Below are 10,577 nucleotides of genomic sequence, written 5' to 3' on the forward strand. Positions count from 1 at the left end.
TGAAGTGAATGTGCTAAAAATTTACTCCACACCATGCTATCGATGTTCTCATCCAAATTGTTCGCACAAACAGGAAAAGAAGAAGAAGAAGAAGGAGAAGAGAGCGCTTTGTCTTTCCTCTTGTGCTGAGCTTGTGAACCCCATTGCATCATCACATTCTCCGCAAGTAAACTTCCCTCTCTGCTTCCTTGCCCGGCTCTGAGGACCTATCCAGCCTGCCGATCACCGCTCTCTTGAAGCTGAAAGCAGCATCTTGAACTTGAGAGCGGGGCTTGGGCATTCCAATACCACCAAAATTAGCCCTGGCCTCCAAGTTTACCTCGCCCAAAGGCTGCCTCTTTCTCGTCTCTGCTGATTCCGGCGGGTGTCTCGGTGCACCCTGAGACCTCACCTTTGCCTTGGATGACTGCGTGTTTGCCATGTAGCTGGGGGAGCTTGACACGCTCGAGTACGGCCGGAAAACACTCTCAGCACCACACACGCTCTTCGCCGGAGTTACGGCCACGTTGCCGAACGAATTCATGTATCTGGGCGTGCTCTGCGCCGTGGCTGATAACCGGCACTTCTCACCGTTGATGCACCAGTCGTTCTCCTGGTGGTTCCAGCGGCTGGGAATTGAGATCCGCGCTGGAATTTGGCATGGAAGCGGGGAGGAGAATGCATATAGAGGCAGGTCATCTGCCGGATCTACGGCCGGGAGACTGGCTCGGCGAGCGGATCTCGGCTTAGTTCGACACGTATCGATCTCGACGATCTTTGGGCTTCTCGCAAGGATAGGACTATCGATGCTCGTCGAGAACCTCCTGTTCTGGAACGACGACGTTTGCAAGCCTCGCGGATCAGCAAACTTTTCCTGTGACAGAGCAACACAGAAACCGAAGCTTAGTACTGATTGTTTCGTGAGAAATCCAGCTAGAATAAGGATTCGTATCATACTAATGATCTCCGGCGGCGGATCTCCGGCACAAGATTTCCATCATCAGGCAGAAGGTTACGTGCTCTTCGAGCTCGGACGGCGGCCTGAGCTCTCACGAGAGCTTGCATGCTGTGAAGAGTTGCCGCGGCTTGCTTGCGAACAAGAAATCCTCTGACTAAGGCTTGTAATTTGACCAATGCTTTGAGCGCTCTGAGTGCTTTCCTTGCCTTGCAAAGAAGCAAATGGAGGCATTAACGACTGAGCGAGAAAGCTAATACAACAGAAAGCTTTGGCTGTTTCCGTGCTGCGAGGAACAGAGAACGGGAAGAACATTTACACGGATCATCGAATTGGATTCGGGACATGAAACCATCGAGCGTTGTGGATGGAAAACGAGATAAATGATGAAACCGGAGATATCATAGAGAATTAGATAGGACTCATTTGGACAGAGAGCAATAAAAGCTATGCATTCTTTCGGCAGATAACAACTAGTCGGCAAAAACGACAGGAAAGATTTTTGGAAAACGAAACGTAAAGGACTGCACAGAGCATCAAAAGAACGCAATTGATGACCAAATCAACATGGAGTCTCGTTAGATTCCATACCAAGTAGCCTCGGAATGCTGTTTGGATCCTGACCGCCGCCAGCCGCTCAACGCCGCCGCCGAACACGGCGTCCACTCCGCTGCTGGTGAGACGCACCATGGCCACTGCTGCCTCGGCGGCAGCTACCGCGGCATCGGCCGCAGCAGCCGTGGCCGCGGCCACGGCGATGGCGTGCTTGCTCTGCTCCTTCTCGCTTTCAGCGTAGAAGGACTTGAACCACGCCGCCTCGATCGCCGCTGCCGTGGAAGCATTCTGGCCCGGCGCCACATCGCCGGAATCCCTCGACCTTCTAAAGCTCCATCTTTTCTTCTCCGTCCTATCCTCGGCGCCATGACCGGGATAGTCCTTCGGCTCCTTGCTCTGTTTGCTACTGCTCCAGAGTCTCCGCAGCCACCGCGCCGCCCGACCCATCTCCCGGCCGCTGGAATCAAAGGAATTCCTCCTGGGAAACTAATGGTCTCCGGCGACGAAGCTTCCTCCCTCTACGTCCTACAACCAGAGAACAAGAGCGAATTGAATGGGGGATATGTAGAGAGAAAGAAACCTCTTGGAGGTGGTAAAAACACTGAAAAAGGAGCCACGAGTCGCAGAGATGAAAAGATAAAAGAAGGCGCTCGTAATGTATGAGGAGTTCGAAGAAGAACACAAGTCTCAGACCCGCCGCGGTGAACAACTCCAATAGAAGACAAAGGGATGGGGTACACACAGGTGCATTCCCCACCACCCAAACCCGTCGATCGATTCGCAATCGGAGGAAGACCGCACATCGGAAACCCATTACAAAACAAAAAGGAGAAAAGAAAGTAGATGAGGGAGATGGGTAAATGAAGTCAGGATTCAAATGAAGACAGAAGCGAAGGCTTTGGTCGTTTACTTGATATCTGCAGCTGATTTAGAAGCAACAAACGAAAGCACAGCAGGAAACAAACTGCAGGTATTTCCTTATATATCCTCTACACTCCAAAACCCCAGCAGAAGAGACAGGGAGAGATCGTAGGAAGAAGAAGAGAGGAGACAACCTTCCACATGGCGAGAGAATGGTTTTTCCCTGCTCCTCTCTGTACCTTGCCGAGAAGACGAGAAGAGCGCAGCGAGCAAGAGCGCTCATCTGCCACGCACTACTCTCTCTCTCTCTCTCTCTATCTCTCGTGCATAAACCACGTGAAATGCCCGAAAACCACGGCCGTCACTCCATGAAGAAGGAAAAGAGAGAGAGAGAGAGAGAGAGAGAGAGAGGAACAAGGAAACGGACCGGCCTCGGAGGTTCGAAAGCTCGCGTTTTGCTCCCACAAAAGCTTTGCGAACCAGCGTCCAACCATCCCAAATCTATAGCTACGGTCACCACAGTGACACTAGTCCCACCTGCGATCGACACTTTTTTGTGCCGTCGTCTCTCTCTCTCTCTACATGCTGACGGTCCCGTGAGTCACCCAGACCTTCACATTTATTACACATGCAGATTACTCTCCGACCCCTTCTGTTTTGCGTGCTCTCCTGCTACCCACCATTCCCAAGTTCACAGTTTTTTCTCATTCTTCAAGGAGCCGCTCAGGCCGCAGAACGAACCTTAAGACGGAGAAGGAAGAGAAAGAACACCGAGCGAGCATTCCTCTGTCGTCGATGCTAGCTCGGTCTTTCTCTGCCGTGGCACACGGGCCACGACCTCGAATCTGTAGACGCGAAGAAGAACAAAAGAAAGCTTACTCTTTCACTCGCTGCTCCACTCCGAGGGCGCTGTCTCCTCCGCTCGAAAGCGTGGAATTCGGTGCGGAAAAGGAAAAAGCTTGCCAAAGAAGTGCGAGGTGTGGGGTCATCACATCCTTCTCTCGGCGGATAAACGAGGAAAGATGGCAACTTTCGGGGACGACGACATCGAGAGTTGGCATCGGTCGGCGGTGGAAGAAGGTTTATTTATACACGGAATTATGGATTTGAAAAGCGAATCTTTCCGGATTCTTGTCCAATGATTTAATTTCGAGTTTCCTTAATTGTCAATGCAAAACATTTATGAGGAGCATTATTTTTAGAATAGGTTCCCTCGTGGGTTCCACGTTTTGTCTCACCTATCTACTAAACCTCCCTAATATACTACTACTCGTTTACTTGTGGTGAGTCAGAGACGGACGAACAAAGCGTGGGGTGACATCACCGTGATTTAAGTCGTCTAATTAATACTCCCTGGATTTACGGATTTCTGTCAACGGGATCGTTGGCTCATATGCGACCGTCGTTCCCATGAAGCGAGCGGAGGGAGACCGCTTGTGGAATCTTGTGATACACACTGATGCACAACATTTCCTGCCGCTGAGATTTTTCTTGCATAATTAATTGGGCTTCATAATAATAAGCAAGAAAACGAAGGACCCGTTCTTCGTGATTCGTGCTAAGACGCCATCTCTTCTTGAAGTTTTGAATCCTAACCGCCCATTCATGTTCGGGCCTTGTAATGCCTAGTGGAAGTGTTGATGGGCAACGTGCAAGCTGACGTCAATACATGCATAGCAGAACAAAATGTCCCGATTCTATGCTAGCAAGTATTATCGACTGGCCAACCCAAGCCTCGGCAGCATCTCCAGCCTTTGTCTGGACACAACAAAAAAAATGAACTGTAAGCATTTTTTTCAAGTGCATCAAAATCAGCTCAACAAGTTCTTCTACCAAATGCAATTAGCAAACAAGACAGTTTGCACTGGACAAATGTATCCAAGTACAAACTCATTTGTTTTGGTTGTAGTTGTGAAAATGTTTGCCTCACCTTCTTGACTCCACAAACTTTCTTTGCTCTGTTCTTTCTTTCCTTTAATTGCTTCCTTGACTTCTCGACCTTTGTGGCAAGCCCATTCTGCCAACCAAATACTACAGATATCAGGTCATCTTCTCAAGGGGAAAAAAAAAAAAACCACAGTATCAATGAATATCAGCCACTCGGTGCAGCTCAGATCAGTGAATATCAGTTGTCTCTCAGATTCTATTAGAAACCATTGCCAACAGTATCAATGAATACTACTGGTCGCTAAGTGCATCAAGTAGGCCACAACACAATGATTTCCAACCTCCAGACAGTACCAGGCCAAAACTCAACTTTAGAACATCTTGTTCTTCCATAAACATGTTGAATCCACGACACACTGGATTATCAAAGTACTCGAGTCCCAAGGTTAAATTAGTTATGATTGAAGTCTAAAATGACTTGTGAAATATCCACATTATGCCAGTCCCACATCTAATCGTGGTACGTACGCCTCAATGCCCCGGTCACAAACGTAACAAGAAGTACTATAGTCTCATACAGGTTTAAACCCCAAGAGCATTGCAAAAGCACATAACATGCTTTGGCTACTATTTAGCATGCGTACCCTGTAAAATATTAAAAAAGAGTGACCTCAATCATGTGAAGTAGATTGCTGGAAGCTCAAATGTCAGGTTTAAAGGGAACATCAACATGAACAGATAGAATTTTTTGTAGATGTTAATTGCCAACTCTTCACCCAGAACTGCAAGAAGACTATACCTGGGCATTTATATGTTTAACAAAAAAAGATGAAAAATATACATGAATTTAATTTTTTTTGTGTTGACTAGAAGAACAGGTAATAAGACGACTTCGAGTCTCAAGATAAACATGACTGTAGTCAGAAGCCAAGAATCAATTCAAGAAATCCTAGATAAAGAACCAGAAGAATGTAATAGAAAAATGAAGGTTCCGATTGGGAGGTAAACATGTCTCCTGAAAGAGAGAGTAGCTACAGAAAGAATGAGAGACCAAGGATGTATCTGATTGCCAAATGAACTGAAGATGATGGAGAAACTATGTACAGATAGGAACTTGCAAACTGAAAGTCAGAGGTGGTGAGAGAGCAAAGTCAGACAAAAAAAAGGTTATGCATCAAAATTAAGATAAGACGATGGAATATTTGAGGCATGACTGAGTTTGAATGATCCATTGGGTATCAGATTTCCAACACAACTTGTCATCCCCTGGTGAATTTCAGTAGATCTCAAATCGACTCAAACCAATTGCAAATGCCACAAAACCAACTAGAATATCCTGTGTCTAATTCCACCAATACAGAAACCTTGTTACCACAACCTGATACAGTTAAACCTATGCAATCAAAAACTGGAACTTCTGTAACTTGCCGGTATAAAAAGGGTTGAGTGGAAATCAAATCATAATCCTAGCTATCAGAATGTTGTGTTGGAATAACATTTTGGTATCGATTTCATACGTGCACTAGTCGACATTGAGTCTACCGCTACAAACTTAGCATGTCAAACCCACTTAATATCCAAAAGCAAATCTCCACACAAGGTACTAAGATGGCAAACAAAATTAACTGAATGCTACTGCTAAGGTAGGAGAAAAAAAGGAAAAACTAAACAGTAAAAAATATATAACGATGGCATTGAAGCAAATTAAATAGTAAAAAAGAAAAGATCAAGCAAACTAAGGAAAACATAAACCAACATGGCATAAGCAAAGATGGGAAGGGGAATTGATACAAATGCATACCCTGACGAGACGATACTTGGGCTCATACTTCTTTGCATTTTCCACCGTATCATAGATCAAACCAAAACCCGTGTATTTCCTGTTGGAATTAAACTTGTTCAAGTATCATAACAAGGTTCATTGCATCAAGTGGGAGAATCATTACATCAAGAAGAAAAAATGGATTAGAAGTCTATAGAAGGATAAGTCAAATTGGTTATTGGTTCTTGAAAGGGTTTCTTGAAAGAGAATGATTCATCTTGAATACAATTAATATAATGTATCTTTGGGGACTATATAAACCCCATATGTTGGGCCATGAGTTAAAATAGAGTTTCTGAAATTGTAAAAGAGTTTTTCTTGAGAGAAATATAGAAGATTGAAAGCTTGTCATACTCTTCCTCTGTTTGATATCTCTATCCTCTCTTCCTATCAACATCAACATTTGGTATCAGAGCATAGGTTAAGCTATGACTTCTTCCTCAAGTGCCATCCAACTTCAGATCCCCAGATTGACAAAAGAAAATTATGACATATGGTGCATCCAAATGAAGGTTCTTCTAGGCTCCCAAGATGTATGGGAGTTTGTAGAAGATGGATTTGCTGAACCAAGTCCAGCAGAAGAAGGAGCAATGAATGCAGAAGGAAGAAAACAACTCAAAGAAAGAAGGAAAAAGGAGAAAAAGGCTTTGTTCACAATCTACCAAGGCCTTGATGATACAATGTTCGAGATCATCGCTCCAGCAAATACTTTAAAGGAGGCTTGGGAAATGCTTCAAAGAGCATTCGGTGGTGTTGATAAGGTAAAGAAACTTCGTCTACAAGTTTTACGAGCCGAGTTTGAAAAACTACAACAAGGTACTTCTGAAACTATTTCTGATTACTTCTCAAAAATCATTTCTATTGTTCATCAAATGAGACGAAATGGTGAACAAGTAAATGATCAGAGAGTAATAGAAAAAATATTGAGATCTCTAGATCCGAAATTTGATTTTATTGCTATTGCGATTGAAGAATCTAAAGATTTGGAAAAAATGTCTTTAGAAGAACTTATGGGTTCCCTTCAAGTTCATGAACAAAGGATTACAAAAAGAGGAGAAGAGAAAACTATGGAGCAAGCACTACAAGCTAAGTTTGCTCTTGAAAATAAAAGAGAATCAAATTCTCAAAGAGGAAGAGAACGAGGACAAAGAGGAAGAGGAGGCAGAAATCAGACCAATCAAGAATCTCCAAACAGTGAAGATGTTGGAGAAAATTATAGCCAAAGAGGCCGAGGTTATGGTCGAGGACGTGGCCGAGGCCGTGGACGTGGCAGAAACTCTAAAAGGTTTGAAATACAATGCTATGTTTGCAAAAGGTATGGACATTACTCTTATGAATGTTATTATAATCCTAACAATCAAGGTGATAAGGCAAATTTTGTTGAGGAAGAAAAGAAGGAAAATCAAGTTTTGCTAATGAATTATGAAAATTTGAAAAATGATCAGTCTATGACATGGTATCTAGATACAGGAGCCTCAAATCACATGTGTGGCATCAAAGAGCTATTTTCAGAAATGGATACAAGTAATTCCGGGAATATTACATTTGGTGATTTGTCTCAAAGACCAGTAAGAGGCAAAGGTAAAATTCTCCTTGAACTTAATAATGACAAGGAATTATGCATTTCAGATGTTTATTATGTTCCTGATATGAAAAATAATATTCTAAGCTTGGGACAATTACTTGAAAAAGGTTATAAAATTGAGATGAAAGATATGGCTCTCTCAATTCGTGATAAGAATAAAACAATGATATCACATGTGAAAATAGCACAGAATAGAATGTTTCCTCTACATTTGAGTATTTTTGATCAATCAAATTGTTTTAAAGCTGATATTGAGGATATTTCTACACTTTGGCATCTTAGATATGCTCACTTAAATTTTAAGGCTTTGAAACTTCTAGAGAAGTATAATATGGTGACAGGAATGCCAAAAATTGATCGCCCAGCAAAATTGTGTGAAGTATGTGTCATGGGTAAGCAAGAAAGAAAGCCTTTCAAAGTGAGAAGGACAAAAAGAGCATGGAATCGACTTGATCTGATACACTTAGATGTTTGTGGCCCTATTAATCCAGTATCACTTGGAGGAAGCAGGTATTTTCTTACTTTCACTGATGATCATAGTGGAAAAACTTGGGTTTACATGTTAAAAGAAAAGAAAGAAGTTTTAAGCAAATTCAAAGAATTTAAGGATTTGGTTGAAAGACAAAGTTGTTGTAAGATTAAATGTTTAAGAACAGATAGAGGTGGTGAATATATATCAAATAAATTTGAAAGTTTTTGTAGAAATAATGGAATTCTACATCAATTCACCATGCCATACACACCTCAACAAAATGGTGTCTCGGAAAGAAAAAATAGGACTATCCTTAATATGGTCCGATGTATGTTAAAGGAAAGAAAAATTCCGAAAGAATTTTGGGGTGATGCTGTTGCTTGTGCAGTTTATTTGCTTAACAGGTTTCCAACAAAGCGAATTGGTAATGTTACACCAGAAGAAGCATGGAGCTTACAGAAACCAAGAGTTGATCATTTGAGGATTTTTGGAAGTGTTGCATTTGCCAAGATTCCAGAAGAGAAGAGAACAAAATTGGATGATAAAAGTCAAAAATGCATTTTGCTAGGTTATCCAGAAAATTCCAGTAGTTACAAACTCTACAATCCTATCACAAATAAAGTTGTGATGTCAAGAGATGTTGAGTTTGATGAACAACAGATTTGGAACTGGAAAAGTGATGAGCAGCATAAGAAAGCTGTAGTTTCAGAAGAAGATGATATAATACAAGCAAGCACCGAAGTTGCTGTGCCGGAATCATCACCTAGATCAGCTAGGTTACATGATTCAAGAAGTCCAATTATAAGAAGGACAAGACCTATTCAGGACCTATATGATGTGACTCGAAGGATTGATACTAACAATGATGAACTTTCTTTATTTTGTCTTTTTGCAGGATATGATCCATTAACCTTCGAAGAAGCTTATAGAGATGAAAAATGGCGACAAGCTATGAATGAAGAGATTCATGCAATTAACAAAAATAATACATGGGAGCTTACTACACTTCCAGAAGACCACCAAGCTATCGGTGTTAGGTGGATCTTCAAAACAAAAAGAAATGTAAAAGGAGATATGGAGAAATACAAGACCAGATTGGTTGCGAAGGGATATAAACAACAATATGGGATTGATTATGAAGAAGTATTTACGCCAGTTGCTCGATTGGAGACAGTAAGATTACTTATCTCTCTAGCAGCTCAAATGAAATGAAAGATTTTACAAATGAATGTCAAATCAGTATTTCTTAATGGAGTTTTTGAAGAAGAGGTATATATTCAACAACTTCGAAGAAAAACTTGGCATGCTAGATGGAACAAGTTTAAGAGGGGAGAATGTTGGATTTAAACTTGTTCAAGTATCATAACAAGGTTCATTGCATCAAGTGGGAGAATCATTACATCAAGAAGAAAAAATGGATTAGAAGTCTATAGAAGGATAAGTCAAATTGGTTATTGGTTCTTAAAAGGGTTTCTTGAAAGAGAATGATTCATCCTGAATACAATTAATATAATGTATTTTGGGGACTATATAAACCCCATATGTTGGGCCATGAGTTAAAATAGAGTTTCTGAAATTGTAAAAGAGTTTTTCTTGAGAGAAATATAGAAGATTGAAAGCTTGTCATACTCTTCGTCTGTTTGATATCTCTATCCTCTCTTCCTATCAACATCAACATTTCCCTCCTCCGAAGTGCGTTCTGAACTTGAACACGAAGATCATGTTCGGATCGTTGACCTCGTACAGCTTCGTCAGCTTCTCCTTCAACTCCGCCTACACAATAACCAAATCATACAAAATACAGCCAAATCCAAAACCCTAGCCACAAAAACTGACCTTGGAGACATTGGCTCTTCCCGGGTGAAGCACGTCAATGACCTATAACCAAAGCAATATAAGGACAACAAAACGGTTGTACGAAAACAGGAGAAGTATACGGGATTCAAAACTGACGAATTGCTTCCTGGAGAGAAGGCGATTGGTCATAAACTTCCGCGTCCGAATAGTGACCGCCTTCGCGTCCGCCATTTTTTCTTCTTTCTTCGCAGCGGAAGAAGCGAGCTCCCATCGGTGGCGACGACACGGCGGGCAGCGACGCAAAAGAAGAGAGAGAGAGAGGGAGTAGAAGGTGTTCGGTAACTGCTTTTACGTAAACCGTAGCCCTAGGAAGCGGTGCGCCCGTGGGCCGTCTTTAATCATAGAAGTGGGCTTATAATTGAGTTAGCCCAACAAGCTAAATCTTCAATGGGAAGAGACCCACACCCGATCCGTTTGGAATTGGATCGTCGGATCGGATCTGACACGCGACCCGTTTCTACTTTGCTGTTTTTGGTCCAGAAACTTCCTCGGTAATTGCACGAGTCACACTTGAAATTACGTATGGAGGATTTGGCTACTCCATAAATTATTTATCCTAAAATCTAATTTAAAATAAAATTATTATTAATCAATTATCATTCGA

General features: G+C 42.2%; 2 protein-coding genes across 6 annotated transcripts; both read right to left on the reverse strand.

The window, feature by feature from the left end:
• LOC103995082 (protein IQ-domain 26-like) lies at positions 1–3,376 on the reverse strand. 4 transcript variants are annotated; one of them, XM_009415583.3, is made up of 4 exons: positions 3,230–3,376; positions 1,526–2,014; positions 937–1,143; positions 1–853 (listed from the first exon to the last, which is right to left on the reverse strand). In XM_009415583.3, exons 2-4 carry the CDS (start codon positions 1,934–1,936, stop codon positions 152–154), a joined length of 1,320 nt encoding a protein of 439 aa, XP_009413858.2. In that variant the 5' UTR covers positions 1,937–2,014; positions 3,230–3,376; the 3' UTR covers positions 1–151. The 4 variants fall into 4 exon arrangements, with proteins under 4 accessions (XP_009413858.2, XP_018685454.2, XP_009413859.2 ...); XM_018829909.2 differs by lacking the exon at positions 3,230–3,376 and adding an exon at positions 2,778–2,895; XM_009415584.3 differs by lacking the exon at positions 3,230–3,376 and adding an exon at positions 2,545–2,678.
• A 434-nt stretch (positions 3,377–3,810) lies between these two features.
• On the reverse strand, positions 3,811–10,238 carry LOC103995140 (small ribosomal subunit protein eS24z-like). Of its 2 annotated transcripts, XM_065079753.1 has the most exons (6): positions 10,070–10,238; positions 9,953–9,994; positions 9,746–9,889; positions 6,039–6,117; positions 4,281–4,367; positions 3,811–4,108 (listed from the first exon to the last, which is right to left on the reverse strand). In XM_065079753.1, exons 1-3 carry the CDS (start codon positions 10,142–10,144, stop codon positions 9,788–9,790), a joined length of 219 nt encoding a protein of 72 aa, XP_064935825.1. In that variant the 5' UTR covers positions 10,145–10,238; the 3' UTR covers positions 3,811–4,108; positions 4,281–4,367; positions 6,039–6,117; positions 9,746–9,787. The 2 variants fall into 2 exon arrangements, with proteins under 2 accessions (XP_064935825.1, XP_064935826.1); XM_065079754.1 differs by lacking the exon at positions 6,039–6,117.
• Positions 10,239–10,577: the final 339 nt, after the last annotated feature.

The sequence above is a fragment of the Musa acuminata genome, chromosome BXJ1-8 (genome assembly GCF_036884655.1).
Source record: "Musa acuminata AAA Group cultivar baxijiao chromosome BXJ1-8, Cavendish_Baxijiao_AAA, whole genome shotgun sequence".
NCBI classification, from domain to species: Eukaryota; Viridiplantae; Streptophyta; class Magnoliopsida; order Zingiberales; family Musaceae; genus Musa; species Musa acuminata.

What these genes read in the sequence shown, in the direction of transcription:
- LOC103995082 (XM_009415583.3), bottom strand. Translation starts at nt 1,936, where the DNA reads ATGGGTCGGGCGGCGCGGTGGCTGCGGAGACTCTGGAGCAGTAGCAAA. An exon ending in CAGCATTCCGAGGCTACTTG is followed by an intron (nt 1,144 to 1,525) that starts GTATGGAATCTA and finishes CTTCTTTGCAAG; the next exon opens with GCAAGGAAAGCACTCAGAGC. An exon ending in TCCGCCGCCGGAGATCATTA is followed by an intron (nt 854 to 936) that starts GTATGATACGAA and finishes GCTCTGTCACAG; the next exon opens with GAAAAGTTTGCTGATCCGCG.
- LOC103995140 (XM_065079754.1), bottom strand. Translation starts at nt 10,144, where the DNA reads ATGGCGGACGCGAAGGCGGTCACTATTCGGACGCGGAAGTTTATGACC. An exon ending in TTCTCTCCAGGAAGCAATTC is followed by an intron (nt 9,995 to 10,069) that starts GTCAGTTTTGAA and finishes CTTTGGTTATAG; the next exon opens with GTCATTGACGTGCTTCACCC. An exon ending in GAAGAGCCAATGTCTCCAAG is followed by an intron (nt 9,890 to 9,952) that starts GTCAGTTTTTGT and finishes GTTATTGTGTAG; the next exon opens with GCGGAGTTGAAGGAGAAGCT.